Here is a 20,050-nt window from a genome sequence, read left to right as displayed (position 1 = left end):
GGAAAAGATGGGTAAAGTAGCCTCAATGCCCGTAATATTGGATTCAAGACAAGTTCTATCCTTTGTGCTGTGTCAAGAAACATGGCAAGGTAGATGAGGGCTTTTAGACATGAATAGCATCATACAACAAAACGTTTTTAGTGTCCTGTCAAGAACTCAAGTGGGACTTCCCTGGTGGTCCAGTGGATAAGAATTTGCCTGCCAATACAGGGGACACTGGTTTGATCCCTAGTCCGGGAAGATTCCACCTGCCCTGGAGCAGCTAAGCTCCTGAGCCACTAAGCACCTGAGCCACAACTGCTGAAGCCCATGTGTGTAGAGCCTGTACTTTGCAACAAGAGAAGTTACCGCAGTGAGAAACCTGCACACCACAACTACAGCGTAGCCCCTGATTGCTGCACCTAGAGAAAGCCCATGCAAAGCAACGAAGACCCAGCATAGCCAAAAATAATTAATTATTAAAAAAGAACTCAAAGGTCCCTTTGTGGAGGTACAGATGCTCTGAGATCAACTAATTCTTTATAACAGATGTACAGTTTTTGGCAGCATATGTGAAATAACTGTTAGTTGAAAATATTAAAATGGGGGAGGGGAAGGAAGGGATACATGTATAATTATGGCTGATTAGCATTGTTGCACAGCAGAAACGAAAACAACCTTGTAAAGCAATTTTCCTCCAAATGAAAAATAAATTAAAAAATAAAATATTAAAATGTTTTTGAGTGACATTAGCAAAACTGCAAGTCACACTGAAATTCCACATAGCTTAATGTAAACAAGAAGCTACCAGTGAACATACGATGCCATTTTTTTCAAAGCTTTGGGTTTTTTTCATTGAATATACAGTCAGCAGTGTCTGATATGTCTGTAGTGTGTGTGAAAGAGAGAAGAGAATCTGATAGCTCAGGAAAGATCCTCTTCTATTAGAAACTGAAAAAAGGAATTTACTTTAGCTAGAATTAATCTGAAAATATCACCATGAACCACTGATTACTCTATTCCCTAAATAATCCAAGTGTTCTCTGGTTTCACTCTACCCACTCTCCCAGAATTCTTGGAAGGTGTTATAAACCTGCATCCCACCACTTCCATAGTTTAATTTTTCACTGATCTTCAAATTATTGTTCACAAATCTGCAGTGTCCACATCGTGTGGGAGCTCGTTAGAAATGCAAATTCTTGGATCTCGTCCCACAACTGCGGAATTGGAATTCATGGAGATAGATTCAGGAATCTCTGTTTGAACAAGCTTTCCAGGAATTCTTAGGCGTGGTAAGGTCTGAAAAGCCTTGCTTTCATTCTTTATTTGGGAAAGCAAGAAGTCCAGGAAGGATAGAGAGTGCTGAATCTGCAGTGATATTAACAAAAATCAATGACATTTTCAGAGATTATGCACTGGGATAATCTGGTGCATTTCATTATACATACAAAGGAGGCCAGCACTCAGTGAGCTTTCACTGCTGACTGTGTTGGGGGCTAATCAATGTCAAGCACACTGTGCTGGCAAAGGGGAAATACCTGGCCAGTCTGGATCTCCTCCAGGTTCTCCTATCGTCAGAGCTGTTTTTGTAACATTTTATACCACAGGCAGAAAGTTATGCGTTTCCTTTTATTTAAGTGACAGTTTGGATTCTATGATTTAATAGACCCATAAACAAAAAAAGAAAATCCTGCATTGTCTGCATAAGAGTGTAGTGTAATAATATAGGCAATTCTTTAGATTCTCGGAGTGTGAAAGTCTGAGATTATGGGCCTAAAATATATCGGTTTCCAAAATTCTCAAATAAAAGATAACTAAATGACCTGTATATTTTTGTATTAATGCCCTCAAGTTGTAGAAATAAGTAATAAAATTAATTTAGCATTTTCTGATCAAAAGTTGTTTCCAAAGGAGAGCACTGTTTTTTTTTAAATTTTTTATTGAAGTATAGTTGATTTACAATGTCATGTTAATCCCTGCTGTATAGCAAAGTAATTCAGTTATACATAGATACACATTTTTACAATTTTTAAATTTAAATTTATTTATTTTATTTTTATTTTTTAATATAAATTTATTTATTTTAATTGGAGGTTAATTACTTTACAATATTGTATTTGTTTTGCCATACATCAACATGAATCTGCCACAGGTATACACGTGTTCCCCATCCTGAACCCCCCTCCCACTTCCCTCCCCATACCATCCCTCTGGGTCATCCCAGTGCACCAGCCCCAAGCATCCTGTATCCTGCATTGAACCTGGACTGGCGATTCGTTTCTTACCTGATAGTATACATGTTTCAATGCCATTATCCCAAATCATCCCACCTCTCCCTCTCCCAGAGTCCAAAAGTCCGCTCTACACATTTGTGTCTCTTTTGCTGTCTCGCATACAGGGTTATCATTACCATCTTTCTAAATTTCATATATATGTGTTAGTATACTGTATTGGTGTTTTCCTTTCTGGCTTACTTCACTTTGTATAATAAGCTCCAGTTTCACCCACCTCATTAGAACTGATTCAAATGTATTCTTTTTAATGGCTGAGTAATACTCCATTGTGTATATGTACCACAGCTTTCTTATCCATCCATCTGCTGATGGACATCTAGGTTGCTTCCATGTCCTGGCTATTATAAACAGTGCTGCGATGAACATTGGGGTACACGTGTCTCTTTCAATTGTGGTTTCCTCGGTGTGTATACCCAGCAGTGGGATTGCTGGGTCATAAGGCAGTTCTATTTCCAGTTTTTTAAGGACTCTCCACACTGTTCTCCATAGTGGCTGTACTAGTTTGCATTCATTTTAAAAATATTCTTTACTGTATGGTATATCATAAGGTACTGAACATAGTTCTCTGTGCTATACAATAGGACATGGCTGTTTCTCCATTCTATATATAATAGTTTACATCTGCTAACCCTCTTGTCCATCCCTCCCCCATTTCTCTTCTCCTTGGCAACCACAAGTCTGTTCTCTATGTCTGTGAGTCTGTATCTGTTTCATAAATAAGTTCATTTGTGTTATATTTTAGATTTCATGTATAAGAGATAGCATATGTATTTGCCTTTCTCTCTCTGAGTTACTTCATGTAAGTACAATTGATAACCCCTAGGTCCATCCATGTTGCTGTTACTGGTGTTATTTCATTCTTTTTTATGGCTGAGTAGTACTCCATTGTATATATATACCATATCTTCTTTATCCCTTCATCTAAATGTTGGTGGACATTTAGGTTATTTCTATGTCTTGACTATTGTAAATAGTGTTGCTATGAACATAATAGGGGTGCATATATCTTTTTGAATTACAGTTTTGTTTGGGCATATGCCCAGGAGAGGGATTGCTAAATCAGATGGAAATTCTGGGAAACCTCCATCCTGTTTTCCATAGTTACTGAACCAACTTACATTTCTACCAACAGTTTTATCTACACCAGGATAGTACTGCTAATAAGGGAATGAAATTCTGGTCAATGAACATTTGTCAAGTTAATACAACATGCCATCATTTTTCTTAGGGTTTGGAGACATTAAAGTTTTGAGTTATATTCAAATGGAAAGATCAAATACAAGAGATGAATCAAAATGAGGTTCTGATTTAAATAAAAGTTGGGTGTCACTGGAAGAAAAGCATTGCTCTACTGCAGAGTTTCCCCAGGGCCCCTTTTATGTCCTTGTTCCTAAGGCTGTAGATATAGGGATTCAACATGGGTGTGACCACCGTGTACATGAGAGCCACAATGATGTCCTTGTCAATGAAATCGCTCAATGTTGGGAAGAGATACTGCCCAAATATTGACCCATAGTATAGAGTCACTACAGAGAGATGGGAGCTACACGTGGACAATGCTTTGCAGATTCCTTTGGTTGAAGGGACCCTTAGAACGGTGGCCCCGATGTACCCATAAGATAGCAGGATGCATGTGAATGGCAGAGTAATGACCACCACGCCTACTGTGAACATGACCAACTCATTGAGGAAGACGTCTGAGCAGGACAATTTGAGCAGAGCACCAAGGTCACAGAAGAAATGGGGGATGGTGTGGTCAGCACAGAAGGATAGCTGGGTCAGGAGGAGAGTGTGAGAAAGGGAGCTGGCACCAGACAGGATCCAGGATCCAGCCACTAGGGAGGCACACAGCTCCTGCCTCATGATGGTGGTGTAGTGAAGGGGGCGACATACAGCAACATAGCGGTCATACGCCATGGAGGTAATAAGGAAGCTGTCCAGATCAGTAAAAAATATGAAAAAATACATCTGTGCTATGCAGCCTCCATAGGGGATGGATTGGTCCTGGGTGTGCATGCTCACTAGCATCTTAGGGACGGTGACAGATGAGAAGGAGACGTCAGTGAGGGCCAAGTGGCTGAGGAAGAAGTACATGGGGGTATGGAGACGAGGGTCCAGCCTGATGAGCAGGATGATGAGCAGGTTGCCCAGCACCGTGGTCAGGTACACGCCCAGGAACAGGGCAAAGAACGCGCCCTGCTGCTCTGGCCGGATGGGGAGCCCCAGGAGGAGGAATTCAGACACGCTGCTCTGGTTCTCCCTCCTCATTCTCCTCTCCTGTCTGCTGCAGATGAAGAATGATTGAGAATATGAAGGTCTCTGAAATAATTTTAGCAGTCATGTAAAAAAGTATATATTTGATTTTGCGAAGTGGGAAACAACGTATTTCTTATATACTCCTTATATGTTGACACATAAGGGAATTAGAAAAAATTATCAGCGAGGGACTGTGAAAGAGAACCACCTTTTCTTGATTCACTAGCAAAATAGCATTCATTTATTTGTGTCGCGGAGGGTGAGTACATGATGACGCAGCCATTTATTTTACTCCCCCATGAGTGCTCTGTGGTGAGGATCATCAACCATTGCACAGCAACCTTTAGAAGAGTTGATGTCAACAACCATTGTTAGATTTTGTATGGCAGTTATACTTTTCATATGAAACGATAAAAAGTATTGTATTTGCTAAAGAGCACTCATCATATACACATATTTTGTATTTTTTTTTTCAATTCACAGAGGGTCCTTAAGAAACTCTGGATTATGTTAATCCATTCTCCCTCCTGCAGCCAAAGAGAGATTCTTTTAAAAACCTATATTTCTTTTTTGAAAACCTAAATGACTTCCCCTGTTTAAAAATTCTCAAAGGATTCCCATGGATCTTAAGACGAAGTGAAACAACCTTAATATGGTTTAAAGACCCTAAGAAATCTGTGTGTGTCTCCTATGTTTCCAATCTCTTCTTCCTCATCCCCACCATCCTCAATCTTGCTGACATCTCTGTTCCAACTTTCCTGGAAAGACAGATTTCCATTTGATGTTATTTAGACTCCCTCCTCTTTGGTGGTTGTACATTCTCTGGGATCCTATGTTATGTTAAGAAACAAAGACCAATCTGACTCCCAGCAAATATTTCATGCAAATTTATTTATGGTTCATTTTCTACATAGAAGTCTAAGAGATGATGTAACATCTTATATATACAAAGTACTGTCCATGGAATTCTCCAGGCCAGAAAACTGGAATGGGTAGCCTTTCCCTTCTCCAGGGGATCTTCCCAACCCAGGGATCAAACCCATGTCCCCCACATTGCCAGTGAATTCTTTACCAGCTGAGCCACAAGGGAAGCCCAAGAATACTGGAGTGGGTAGCGTATCCCTTCTCCAGCAGATCTTCCCGACCCAGGAATTAAACAGGGTCTCCTGCATTGTAGGTGGATTCTTTACCAACTGAGCTACAGAGGAAGCCTGTATATACAAAGTATATAATTTTTAATACATTCTCTTTCCTCTCTATGCAACATAATAACATCTCATTAAAAAAAAATAAGGACTGTTATCAAAAGATGCCAAAATAAGTGAAATTTTAGCTCTATCCCAAAATTTCATCTCCTTATTGGATCCTACCTTTTAATACACCTGCTAGTTGGTTATGGTAAGCATAAATAGTAACCTGCAAAGATGTCCATGTTCTGATACCCAGAACCTGTGGATATGGCAGGAGAGGAATTCAGCTACAGGTGGAATTGAGGCTGCTAATCATCTGACTTTAATATGAGATTACCTTGGACTATCTCGGTGGGCCCAGTGTAATCACAGGTGTCTTTAGATGTAGAAGTGGAGAGCAGAAGTTTGTCAGAGAGAGATTTTAAGACATTATGCTCCTGGCATAGATGATGGAGGAAGGGGCTACAAGCAATGAGTGCAAGTGTCTTCTGGAAGCTGGAAAAGGCACGGAGACAATTCTCCTTTAGAGTCTTCAGGAGAAGTGCCAACAAGTCAGACTTCTGACCTTCAGAGCTGTAACACAATAAATATGTGGGTTTTTTTAAAGTTACTAAGTTTGTGCAATTTGTTAGAGTGGCAATAAGAAACGGATATACCAATAACGGGGGGATTTCAGGCACATTCAAATACTTTGGTTATTTGGGCACCAATGTGCAACAAAATCCCTGGGTCCTCCCTTAACTTACACCTTGTATACCACAAAAAAACAATAGCTTCCCAGAGCAAACTCCTACCTAATACGTACGGACATGAGGTTACTACCCATTGGAAGCATTTGCTATTGGTCACAACGGTGACTCAAAAATATCCTTTCTGCATTCAGCAATTGGACTCTGTCAGGACCCAAAGCAAGTAGAATTCCTCCTGAAAGACTGCTTCTCTGAATCTCTGTTTTATCTCCTGGTTCACTTTTCTCTCTTTTTGCTTTTTCCTCTCTTCCTGTTCCCACCTTCACTTTATTTTTCTTTCATTTCCTCCTACTTTCTCTCTCAGTCCTCATTCTCTCTGCCTCTGCATCTCCATTCTCTGTCACTCTAAGTCTCTATTCCTTCTCCCTACTCTTTCTTATTTTCTCTTTTTACTTCTCCCTTTTCCATGCCAAAATCAGCTTTCTGATTTTTCCTCTTCCATACCCTATTTTCAGAAAAGGCAATGGCAACCCACTCCAGTACTCTTGCCTGGAAAATTCCATGGACAGAGGAGCCTGGTAGGCAGCAGTCCAAGGGGTCGCGAAGAGTCGGACACGACTGAGCGACTTCACTTTCACTTTTCACTTTCGTGCATTGGAGAAGGAAATGGCAACCTACTCCAGCGTTCTTGCCTGGAGAATTCCAGGGATGGCGGAGCCTGCTGGGCTGCCGTCTATGGGGTCGCAGAGTCGGACACGACTGAAGCGACTTGGCAGCAGCAGCAGCAGCAGCATACCCTACTTTAACTTATATATTGCTGAGAGGAAGAAAAAATCCATTCCATCCCCAATACTGACCTTAAGAGCATTTATGACTCAGTGTGTGGTGGGTAAATATGTCCTGAGATTGTCTTTAGGGGGCCTGAGTATCAGCTTCCAAGGTCATCAACGTTTCTTGAGCGTCAAAAAGAAAAGCTACAAGCTCAGACTCTCATTCCTATCTACCAGCCCCACATCTATGAATGGAGGAGTATAACCAGCCAAGGAAGGAACCCTAGGGGATGGGGAAAAGAACTTGTAATTTACAGTTTAAAGATGTCCATCAGACTTGGGTTAATTGCCCAATTTCCCCCTTGATTCCTCTAGGAAATCTGTCCCATGGGAAGGACGTTTGTGTTGGAACCTTATAGAATGAGCCCACGGAGGAAGAATCTCAGGCACCCTCAATCTTCCTTCTGTTTCAGATTCTGTTTCCCAGGTTTATTCACATTTTGGTGTAAGATAAACTCCAGAGAGTTATTTTTAAAAAATTACTGGTTCCAGTGAGGTCCAGGTAGCCAAATGACCAAGTGGTGTCTGAGAATTTAGGTAGAACTCTATCCCACTCAAAAGACTTTTATTGGGCCATACCCACCAGCTAACCCAAAGGAAATGATTTTGTGTTTTATCTCTCTGGTGGTCATCATGCAATGCAAACTGGCAAGAGGCAGTTTTTTGTTTAGAGGTTTTATTGCTTTCTTGACAAACTTGGGTTTGGTTACATCAGATAAAAACAATTCTCAAGGAAGGAAAAAAAGAAGAAAGAAGGAAGGAGGGGAAGAAGGAAAGAAAATAGATGAAAAATAACCCACAAAGGAAACAAACTTGGAAATGGGAAAGGGTGTTGACACACATGACCCAGAAAAGTTGACTCAAAATTTAACAGCTTCAGATTCTTTCAAATTGACTTTTTGAAGAAAATGATCGTTTGTTGTGCCACTAGTGATTGTTAGCAGTGAGATACACAGGACAAAGTGGTGTTCACAGCTTGAGATAATCTTTGATGGTCTTTTTTTCAACCTACATTTCTCTTCTTTTTTAAAAGAAAATTTTAATTAATTTATTTTTGGCTCTTCTGGGTCCTCATTGCTGCATATGGGCTCTCGCTAGTTGTGGTGAGCAAGGGCTACCCTCTAGTCGCCGTGCCTGGGCTTTTCATGGCAGCGGCTTCTCTTGTTGCAGAGCATGGGCTCTAGAGTACTCGGGCTTCAGTAGTTGTGACTCTCAGACTTAAGTGCATGTTAAGTCTTCCTGGACCAGGGATTGAACCTGTGTGCCCTGTATTGGCAGGTAGATTCTTAACCCCTGGACCACCAGGGAAGTCCCTATCCTCTTCTTAAAGTTTGTCAACCCATGGATTTTTCTTCCTGGACTCTCCCTTTCCCATGACTCAGCAACAGTTCACAGAACTAATACTTTCAATACTTATAAAGGAAAGGCTGCTGCTGCTGCTGCTGCTGCTAAGTCGCTTCAGTCGTGTCCGACTCTGTGCGACCCCATAGACGGCAGCCCACCAGGCTCCCCCGTCCCTGGGATTCTCCAGGCAAGAACACTGGAAAGGCAGAGTTATATAAATATTACAGCCAGAAGTTTTTTAAAAATACATATATGTCTCTGCTCTCAACAACAAAATACTCTCTTTAACATTTTGGAGCACATGACTCTAGGTTTTAAGAAAATCATAATCTGCATCTTTGCAAATTGCTGTAAATATGCCCATATACAAATTTTCTATTACGTTATTTCAAAAATTATATATAAGCTTTTCATAAACATCAGTTTAACAGTTATATAATATTCCAATGGGAGTATACCACAGTGACTTTTACCCCTCCCTCGTTGATAGAAACTAAGCTATAACTACTTATTATCTTTTAAAAAACTATGCCACAATTAGATATTTTCCTAATTATAATTCTAAAGAAAGCTTTTTTTAGTACAAGGCAAACAGTAGAAAAGTGAAAATAATTCAACATGACTTCCAAGGTTCTGCACCATTCATTCATGCTAATTTCTCTTGCCACATCCTGAACTTCTTCCCCTGATGAAGTGTACGTTTCAGCCTTTCAATTTTCCTGAATAGTTTCCTGAATTTCTTGCCTTTTCTCTTTCCCATGACTTTTCCTGTTCCTCTGTTTTTCTCTCTTTCAAGTGCTCTGTCTTCACACTCTCCATGTCACCTTTGACTTGTTTTTTGTCTTCAGTTCAGTCGCTCAGTCGTGTCTGACTCTTTGCAACTCCATGAATCGCAGCACACCAGGCCTCCCTGTCCATCACCAACTCCCGAGTTCACACAGACTCATGTCCATCGAGTTGGTGATGCCATCCAGCCATCTCATCCTCTGTCATCCCCTTTTCTTTTTTGTCTTAGGTCTCTGCTTATCTGTAACTTCCTAAAACCTACCTTACTTGACTCCTTGAATTTGGATTTGGCACCCTTCCTCTGTGCTCCCATAACTCTCATCACTTGCCTTTGTTACAACACTTGACACACACTGTTTTGTCTCTCCTGCTCACTAGATGGGGTACTCTTTTAGAGAAAAGAAATGTTTTCAAATCTTTATTCAAAGTCCCTCACAAAACCCTTGCCACATAGTAGTTAAACAATATTTTTATGAATGAGTAAATAGACACTCTTGGAAAATATTGAGTAAAATGCTATCTCCTCCACTTGATTCTGTATCTCTTTTTTCTTAATTTTGCCAGTCAAAATGGAGTAGATTTCTGACACTGATGGCTTCTCACACTCCTACTTATGGCTAAAGAATATATTTTAAGCCCTAATTATGTGCCAGCTACTGTTTTTGTCACAACTGACCACCGAAAAATCCCTGTATAGATTCAATTATTTCTGTAAGAAGGAAAAAATTCTATTTATGAGAAGAAGAAACCAAATGATTCCTTGTTAAATGTCTTTATTCCCCAGGGACAAGTATTAATAGCAATGGTCCTCCCAGTTCAAGACTGAATTAATAGCAACTTTCCTCCCAGTTCCAGACTGAATGTGGAAGGAAGAAATTCACACTATTCAGAGCCCGCTGTGAAAAGAGAGGCATCATGGTGCAATGGAGCAGGGCTTTAGATGTGAAGTTAGCGTGTTTGTGTTTGAATCCTCATTTGACCATTTTCTTTTGAGCCACTCTTATTGCAATAAAGGGCTACCCGTGTGGCTCAGTGGTAAAGAATCCGCCTGCCAATGCAGGAGACATAAGAGATGCGGGTTTGATCCCTGGGTCGGGAAGATCCCCTGGAGGAAGAAATGGAAACCCACTCCAGTATTCTTGTTTGGAAAATCTCATGGGCAGAGAAGCCTGGTGGACTACAGCCCATGGGGCCGCACAGAGTCAGAAATGACTGAGCGACCGAGAATGTATGCATTGCAATAAAATGGGAAAGCTACTATCTACCTCAAAAGTGATTGAGAAGGTTAAATGAATTCCTAGAAGCAAACATTATTTAAATGAATCTGAAATAATGAGTCCTCATTTGTATTCCCAAAGGAATCGACTATCTGTAGTATCTGGAGAAGATACATCTACTGGGAATGGTTAAGGGAAGTGCATTTATCACTCCCAAGTTGTTCCTTGCCAGAAATTGGTACCCTTGGTCTCCTGGGTCCCAACCTAGCTGCTAAAAATGCATACCTTTGTCATTGCCTTGGATCTGGTGAAAAGAAGAGTGTACCTCCTCCCACTTCAAGACTGAGTGCGTGACTTTTTTCTTTTTCCAGATCAAAGTATTTTGGACATAAAATGAAAAATTAGTTCATATTCATACCCTTGCATGCTGCATGCTAGGTTGCTTCAGTCATGTCATAACTTTGAGCTCAGAGTATCTGAATTCATCACTCCTGAGTTAGGTAAGGGTGGTATTTATAGATTTCACTCAGTAGTGTGTGTGTGTGTGTGTGTGTGTGAATGAATGAATGGTCTGGTACAACATCTGGAAGATGATTATATTGTGCTTAGCACTCTTATAATTTTGTTATGTCATCTCAATAACTTAGTTAGACGTAATAACCATAATTCCCTGGCATTTATACCTTCCCCTTTAATAAACTGTCCTCTTTTTCACAATGGATATCTGGCATGCATGCAAGCTGAGAGCAAAACCTTCTAGGTTTAATAATAATAATATGATCTGTATTTTTTTTTTTGCAAATAGTACTAAACATGTGTGTGTGCTCAGTTACTCATTCATGTCTGACTCTTTGTGACCCCATGGGCTGTACCTTGCCAGACTCCTCTGTCCATGGAATTTTCCAGGCAAGAATACTGGAGTGGGTTATCATTTCCTACTCCAAGGGATCTTCCAACCCAGGAATTGAACCCAAGTGTCCTGTGTCTCTTGCACTGGCAGATGAATTCTTTACCACTGTGCCACCTGGGAAGCTTTCTATTATGTTCCTTCAAAAATCATATTATAAGCTTAATGAATTCATTTTATCAGCTACACAATGTTACTTCCAATAGATGTGAACCATAATTGCCTTAACCTTTCACTTATTGATAGAAATTAGGTAGTCTATGAAAAATACTGATCAGAGTTTGATCTCCTTTTGTACTGGGGCCCTGAGAAATTCATTTTGCAAGCAGTTGTCTTTATAAATTCAGTAGCTGGTCTCCTAGTGTCTCTATTCACTTCTGATTATTTATTTAAGGGCTGATGCAGTACATCCACCCAAAAGCTTTGGAGGAAATAACAGATCTCACATTTTTCTCTTTACTGAGAAATATGTAACCAGATGTCTCCTTTCTGTCAGGAGACTTTTCTGGAGTCAGTGTAGCATGGTGACTGGGAACATGTGCTTGAAACCAGATAAATATGGAATCGAATGATCTGTCCATCATTTTCTTGCTGAATGATTTAGGGCAAATTATTTACACTTGTAAGTCCAACTTTCCAACTGTTTAAGTGAGAATGCCTTTTTGTGGTCCTTTTAGATATAATACGATATAAAGCACATCGCAGCAGCTGACCCATGTTATTCAAACAATAGATATGTGGCTAAAAGATGATTGTTATTATAATTTTATTATCAGTATCGTTGACATGATCATCTAGGCACTTATCTTGAAACCACAAATCTTCCACTCATCCTCAAACTTCCTGATTTCCTTCCCTGTATTTCTGAATGTTCTTAGGCTCCAAAATCATTGCAGATGGTGACTGCAGCCATGAAATTAAAAGACGCTTACTCCTTGGAAGGAAAGTTATGACCAACCTAGATAGCATATTCAAAAGCAGAGACATTACTTTGCCAACAAAGTTCTGTCTAGTCAAGGCTATGGTTTTTCCAGTAGTCATGTATGGATGTGAGAGTTGGACTGTGAAGAAAGGTGGGCGCTGAAGAATTGATGCTTTTGAACTGTGGTGTTGGAGAAGACTCTTGAGAGTCCCTTGGACTGCAAGGAGACCCAACCAGTCCATCCTGAAGGAGATCAGTCCTGGGTGTTCTTTGGAAGTAATGATGCTAAAGCTGAAACTCCAATACTCTGGCCACCTCATGCGAAGAGTTGACTCACTGGAAAAGACTCTGATGCTGGGAGGGATTGGGGGCAGGAGGAGAAGGGGATGACCGAGGATGAGATGGCTGGATGGCAGCACCGACTCAATGGATGTGAGTCTGAGTGGACTCCAGGAGTTGGTGATGGACAGGGAGGCCTGGCGTGCTGCAATTCATGCAGTCGCACAGAGTCGGACACGACTGAGCGACTGAACTGAACTGAGGCAGCAAGTACTGTCTTATCTGAGGATATAGTTAATGAGGGCATGTAATACAGTGGGAAGAATATGATCTTTGAAGCCAGGTAGACGTGGGATCAAATCCCAGGGTCACCATATACTAGTACTATAAGATTGGGCAAGTTTTGTCACTGAGTCTCAATGCTCACCTCCCTAATGAGGATCTGAATACCTATTTTGAAAAGTTTAGGGAAGAAGTAAAGAGGATTTGAAAATTACCTGGTGCAGATCAAGCGCCAAATAAGATTTTGTTAACAACGTGTCTATTTCTAGCCCTATCGTAGTCATTCAGCCAAACTGGAAAGAGAGTAAACTGACCCTCAGCGTCTACAGCCTCCACTCTTCTTCTTCCTATGCTTCTCCACTTTGTCCCTCCTCGCTTTGTCTGAAGAGGTCAGTGCCCTTTTTCAGCCACCCAAATCTGGCCCTAAATATGAACAGTTCCCAGTCATTCTGCCTCAGTGAATCCCTATGGCTCTCTCTCCCAGGATTACTTATTTCTAAACCTAATCTATAATTGGAACCTTTGAGTTTTTATCTAACTGAAAGAATTTTCGGTACCAGCAGGCTGTGGAGGCTGGAATTCTGGGTAGAGATACAGAAGGTTCAATGTGGATCTGCAAATCACACTGCACAGGCATAACTCTGCATGTTCCCCCAAGAAAAGCTGTCCCCCAATACCTGAATCTTGGGGATATTAGAAGAGAGTATTGCATTGCTCATTTCCCACACTCCATGAAGAGTTGGGGGTAGGGGTTGGGTCTGAGGTGCTAGAAATCTGGCCAGAAAAGCTTCTGCCTCTAGGACTAAGTAGCAAACTATCTTTCATCTGTTTCTGGGAGACTTCAGTTCAGTTCAGTTCAGTCGCTCAGTCGTGTCCGACTCTTTGCGACCCCATGAATCACAGCATGCCAGGCCTCCCTGTCCATCACCAACTCTCGGAGTTCACTCAGACTCATGTGCATTGAGTCGGTGATGCCATCATCCTCTGTCATCCCCTTCTCCTCCTGCCCCCAATCCCTCCCAGCAGCAGAGTCTTTTCCAATGAGTCAACTTTTCGCATGAGGTGGCCAAAGTATTGCAGTTTCAGCCTCAGCATCAGTCCTTCCAATGAACACCCAGGACTGGTCTCCTTTAGAATGGACTGGTTGGAACTCCTTGCAGTCCAAGGAACTCTCAAGAGTCTTCTCCAACACCACAGTTCAAAAGCATCAATTCTCTGGCACTCAGCTTTCTTCACAGTCCAACTCTCACATCCATACATGACTACTGGAAAAACCATAGCCTTGGCTAGACAGACCTTTGTTGGCAAAGTAATATTTCTGCTTTTGAATATGCTATCTAGGTTGGTCATAACTTTCCTTCCAAGGAGTAAGCATCTTTTAATTTCATGGCTTCAGTCACCATCTACAGTGATTTTGGAGCCCCCCAAAATAAAGTGTGACACTGTTTCCACTGTTTCCCCATCTATTTCCCATGAAGTGATGGGACCAGATGCCATGATCTTCGTTTTCTGAATGTTGAGCTGTAAGCCAACTTTTTCACTCTCCTCTTTCACTTTCATCAAGAGGCTTTTTAGTTCCTCTTCATTTTCTGCCAAAAGGGTGATTCATCTGTATATCTGAGGTTTTTGATATTTCTCCTGGCAATCTTGATTCCAGCTTGTGCTTCTTCCAGCCTCGCATTTCTCATGATGTGCTCTGCATATAAGTTAAATAAACAGGGTGATAACATACAACCCTGATGTACTCCTTTTCCTATTTGGAACCAGTCTGTTGTTCCATGTCCAGTTCTAACTGTTGCTTCCTGACCCGCATATAGGTTTCTCAAAAGACTTAAAGGTAACAAATTCATAGATATGCTAATCTGATATCTGATTCCCACATTTTTAATATAAATTTATTTATTTTAATTGGAGGTTAATTACTTTACAATATTGTATTGGTTTTGCCATACATCAACATGAATCCGCCACAGGTTCTACACATGTTCCCCATCCTGAACCCCCCTCCCTCCTCCCTCCCCGTACCATGCCTCTGGGTCGTCCCAGTGCACCAGCCCCAAGCATCCAGTATCATTCATCGAACCTGGACTGGGGATTCATTTCATTTATGATATTGTACATGTTTCAATGCCATTCTCACAAATCATCCCACCCTCTCCCTCTCCCACAGAGTCCAAAAGACTGTTCTATACATCTGTGTCTCTTTTGCTGTCTCACATACAGGGTTATCGTTACCATCTTTCTAAATTCCATATATATGCGTTAGTATACTGTATTATTATTCGGAAACCGTTGGCTCCTTTGCTGTAATCTCTGAAATCACATCATTTGACATGGATTTTCAGCTACTAAATTCAGTTGGTTTGTTAATACACTGTTCCTTTCACTCACCTGAGGGTGGGGAAATGGTGGTACATGGTGTCCTCTGGAATCTAGTTGTCAGAGTGATGGTGAGGTCAAGTCCTCATAAATGTGTCTTTGTTTCTAGACTCTCTGTTCCTCTCCACTGCCTTATTGGTCTGTGCTTCTGAAAATATATCATTTGTTGTAACTGGTATAGCTTTATAATAAAGTTTGATAGGTTCTATTGATTTCTTACCTCCTCTTTTTAAAATATTTATAGAAATTTGGATAAATACTGATTTGGGTAAGGAGATAAATATCTCATAGGCTATTTTAGAGACACTGAAAAAGATTAGAATTCATTTTAAAAATTACATTTGGCTTTTTAAATTTATTTTTTAAATTGAAGGATGATTGCTTTACAGAATTTTGTTGTTTTCTGTCAAACCTCAACATGAATCAGACATAGGTATACATATACCCTCTCCCTTTGGAACCTCCCTCCCATCTCCTGCCCCATCCCACCCCTCTAGATTGATACAGAGCCCATGTTTGAATTTCCTGAGCCTTACAGCAAATTCTGGTTGGCTATCTATTTTACATATGGTAATGTAAGTTTTTCCATGTTACTTTTTCCATTCATCTCACCCTTTCCTCCCCTCTCCCCATGTCCATAGGACTATTCTCTATGTCTGTTTATCCATTGCTGCCCTGTAAATAAATTCTTCAGTACCATTTTTCTAGATTCTGTATATATGCATTAGAATACAATAATTATCTTTCTCTTTCTGAGTCACTTCACTCTGTATAATCAGTTCTAGGTTCATCTACCTCATCAGAACTGACTCAGATGTGTTCCTTTTTACGGCTGAGTAATATTCCATTGTGTATATATACCACAAATTTTTAATCCATCCATCCATTCATCCATTTGGCTTTTAGATTGTTCTTATTTGATTGTCATACTGTATAGCAAATAAATAACATGGGGCCCCTGGATGATTAGGATTTAGCCTGGGTCTTGGACAAGACCTGATGTAAGTTTCTGGTTTTTTTTCTTGTCTAACCTTTTAATAGCCTGCTTGTTGTTCCCAAACCACTGTTTATTCTTCCCCCATCACAGCACACTCCTCACCCAGTTCCCCAACAGTGGCAGCCCTATTGCTGATCTGTTTCTTCCTTCACACTAGCATTTTAAAATGTATTTATTATTTTTTAATTGAAGGATAACTGCTTTAAAATGTTGTGTTAGTTTCTGCTCTACAACAACATGAATCACCTGTAAGTGTACATATATCCCATCCTTCCTGATCCTCCTCCCACACCCCATTCCACCTCTCTATCATGGAGTACCAAGCTGAGCTCCCTGTGCCGTATAGCAGCTTCCCACTAGCTATCTATTTTGCACACGCTAATGTATATATGTCAGTTCTACTCTCTCAGTTTCATCCCACCCTCTCCCTCTCCTGCCGTGTTTGCAAGTCGGTTCTCTATATCTGCATCTCACATTGGTCAGAATGGCCATCATCAAAAAATCTACAAACAATAAGTGCTGGAGAGGATATGGGGGAAAAGGGAACACTCCTGCACTGTTGGTGGGAAAATGAATTGATCCAATCACTATGGAAGACAGTATGGAGATTCCTTAAGAAGCTAGTAATAGAACTACCATGTAACTCAGCAATCCCACTACTGGCATATACCCTGAGAAAACCATAATTCAAAAAGACACATGCACTCCAATGATCTTTGATGTAAGTTTCTTAAAGAGGCCACCATAATGATTTTAATTGGATGTGACATCTTGTATTTGATCAACAAACTTACAATGTGTATGCATTAATTTTCTTTGATAGATTCTGGGTCTATAACCAATGAACAAATTAGAAATAATCATGGAGGGTATACAGAAGAAGAGGATGCAGAATTAAACATTATTACACACAAAATTGTGAAGGGCAAAGAGATTTCTGATGTCAAATAATTTGTTTTGCTTCCAGAGAACAAATTCTGAAGTCAACGTGCTTGGGTCCAAATCCCAGCTTCCCTTCTTACTTCAGGGTCTGGAGACTGTCTGCCTCAGGTACCCCATCTGGAAAGTGGAAATAATAATATTAATAGTGCCTACCTAGCTCCCATTCTGAAGAATATTACATCAGTTACTACACAGAAGCTATAAGAATAGTGAATAAGGATAGTATTTAACAAAAATTAACTGTTAATACTGTCATTTGCAGAGTCTGGCACCAGACTGAGAAAGAAACCTACACTTTTGCTACATTTATACAGCAAAATATGGTACAAATGTAAGATAATATCGATGAAGATCTTCCCTAAATCAAAAGAACATCTTTATCATTCTCTGCCACGATGATCACCTTATTAACCCAAGACATTCACCTTTTCCCTTCAACTTTCCCTACTAATCCCCTCCAGCTGATGACCGTGGAGAACCAGAGCAGTGTGTCCGAGTTCCTCCTCCTGGGGCTCCCCATCTGGCCAGAGCAGCAGGGTGTGTTTTTCGCCTTGTTCCTGGGCATGTACCTGACCACGGTGCTGGGTAACCTGCTCATCCTCCTGCTCATCAGGCTAGACTCTCGCCTCCACACCCCCATGTACTTCTTCCTCAGCCACTTGGCCCTCACTGATATTACTTTCTCATCTGTCACTGTCCCTAAGATGCTTATAATCATGCAGACTAAGCGCAAATCCATCCCCTATGCAGGGTGCCTTTCACAGACATATTTTTTCATATTCCTTGCTGATCTGGACAGCTTCCTGATCACTTCGATGGCCTATGACAGGTATGTGGCCATCTGCCACCCTCTGCATTATACCACCATCATGAGCCAGAGTGTCTGTGTCAAGCTGGTGCTTGGATCCTGGGTCATTGCTTGTGCTTGTGCTCTTTTGCACACCCTTCTCCTAGCCCGGCTGTCGTTCTGTGCTGACAACACTATCCCCTACTTCTTCTGTGATCTTGCTGCCCTGCTCAAATTGTCCTGCTCAGACACTTCCCTCAACCAGTTGGTAATCTTCACTGCAGGGTTAACAGCCATTATGCTTCCATTTGTATGCATCCTGGTTTCTTATGGCCATATTGGGGCCACTATCCTCCGGGTACCCTCTGCCAAGGACATCTGCAAAGCCTTGTCCACATGTGGCTCTCATCTCTCAGTAGTGACTCTCTACTACGGGGCAATTATTGGTGTATATTTTCTTCCATCATCCAACAGCACCAATGACAGTAACATAATTGCTTCAGTGATGTACACTGTGGTCACTCCCATGTTGAACCCCTTTATTTATAGCCTGAGAAATAAAGACATGAAAGGGGCCTTGAGAAAACTCTTGAGCAAGAGAACATATTCTTCCAACTGATATTTACCTTTCCTTTAAAAACAGTCCCTGTGATTCTATTTCCTCAATTACAGGCAAATACAAATTATTGAAAATATGGCTCCCTTGTCTTCCTTTCTTAGCTGTCACTCAGAAATCTTTATTGACAGTATTCTTACACTTGTTGGGGGAATAATAAGGTGGGATGTGCTTTATAGAACTTAATTTGCTCTTTTCTTGGATAATGGGGATTGGAAAATACTTTGAGGATGCTATGTCTCTTTGGCTGGTGCCATTAAATGGAAGCTGTCAGGGCTGGCCCTTCCCCAGATTTTAAAGTTTTATAAAATGTGCTTGAATGTTCACATCCCTGTATCTAAAAAATTTTCCATTTTGGTGAGAATATGGTTCCTCCTGCACCCAGACACCTAGGCATCCAGAGACCCTGAGTCCTGTTAGATCGTTCAGGGAAAGAAAAATAATTGTATTTTATTTTATTTTATTGGCCACACTGCAAGGCATGTGGGATCTTTTAAGTTTCCCAACCAGAAATCGAACCTACATCCCCCTCAGTGGAACCACCAGGGAAGTTCCCCAGAACATTTCTCTTCCCACATAATAAATTTACTTCTCTTGTCCTTCAGGAATATAACCCAGACTTACTTTCTCCCACGACCCTTGCAGATAATCAATAACAAAATAAATATCACCTCTATTGTTTCAGGTGCCAGTCAAAGAGTTTACTATGTACAGTATGTACAGTATACTAAAGCATATATATGGAATTTGGAAAGATGGTAACAATAACCCTGTATGTGAGACAGCAGACACAGATGTATAGAACAGTCTTTTGGACTCTGTGGGAGAGGGAGAGGGTGAGATGATTTGGGAGAATGGCATTGAAACATGTGTAATATCATATGTGAAACAAATCGCCAGTCCAGGTTCGATGCATGATACAGGATGCTCAGGGCTGGTGCACTGGGATGACCCAGAGGGATGGTACAGGGAGGAAGGTGGGGGGGGGTTCAGGATGGGGAACACGTGTACACCCGTGGCGGATTCATGTTGATGTATGGCAAAACCAATACAATATTGTAAAGTAAAAAAAAAAAATTTACTATGTGATAAAATCTTCTACTTTAATCCTGACAACAACCCTCAGAGATATGTTGAGAAACTCAGGCTCAAAGAGGTGGAGAACACTTTAGGATCACAATTAGTGAAAAGAAGGATTGAATCTTGGCTGTCTGACTCCAGAGTGGTTTTTGTTATTGTTTAGTAGCTCAGTCATGTCCAACTCTGCAACCCCATGAACTGTAGCCCGCCAGGCTTCTCTGTCCATGGAATTCTCCAGGCAAGAATACTGGAGTGGGTTGCCATTTCCTTCTCC

At 40.9% G+C, this 20,050-nt stretch overlaps 2 protein-coding genes across 2 annotated transcripts; one reads left to right on the top strand and one right to left on the bottom strand.

The window, feature by feature from the left end:
- On the bottom strand, positions 3,600–4,541 carry LOC106502637 (olfactory receptor 1J2-like). The gene has a single exon (XM_013967770.2). It carries the CDS (start codon positions 4,539–4,541, stop codon positions 3,600–3,602), a length of 942 nt encoding a protein of 313 aa, XP_013823224.2.
- On the top strand, positions 17,758–18,699 carry LOC102170881 (olfactory receptor 1J1). Its single transcript, XM_013967769.2, has one exon. It carries the CDS (start codon positions 17,758–17,760, stop codon positions 18,697–18,699), a length of 942 nt encoding a protein of 313 aa, XP_013823223.2.

This window comes from Capra hircus, chromosome 11 (genome assembly GCF_001704415.2).
Source record: "Capra hircus breed San Clemente chromosome 11, ASM170441v1, whole genome shotgun sequence".
NCBI classification, from domain to species: domain Eukaryota; kingdom Metazoa; phylum Chordata; class Mammalia; order Artiodactyla; family Bovidae; genus Capra; species Capra hircus.
The sequence above is the reverse complement of the archived record's forward strand: the minus strand, read 5'-3'. Positions and strand labels throughout refer to the sequence as shown.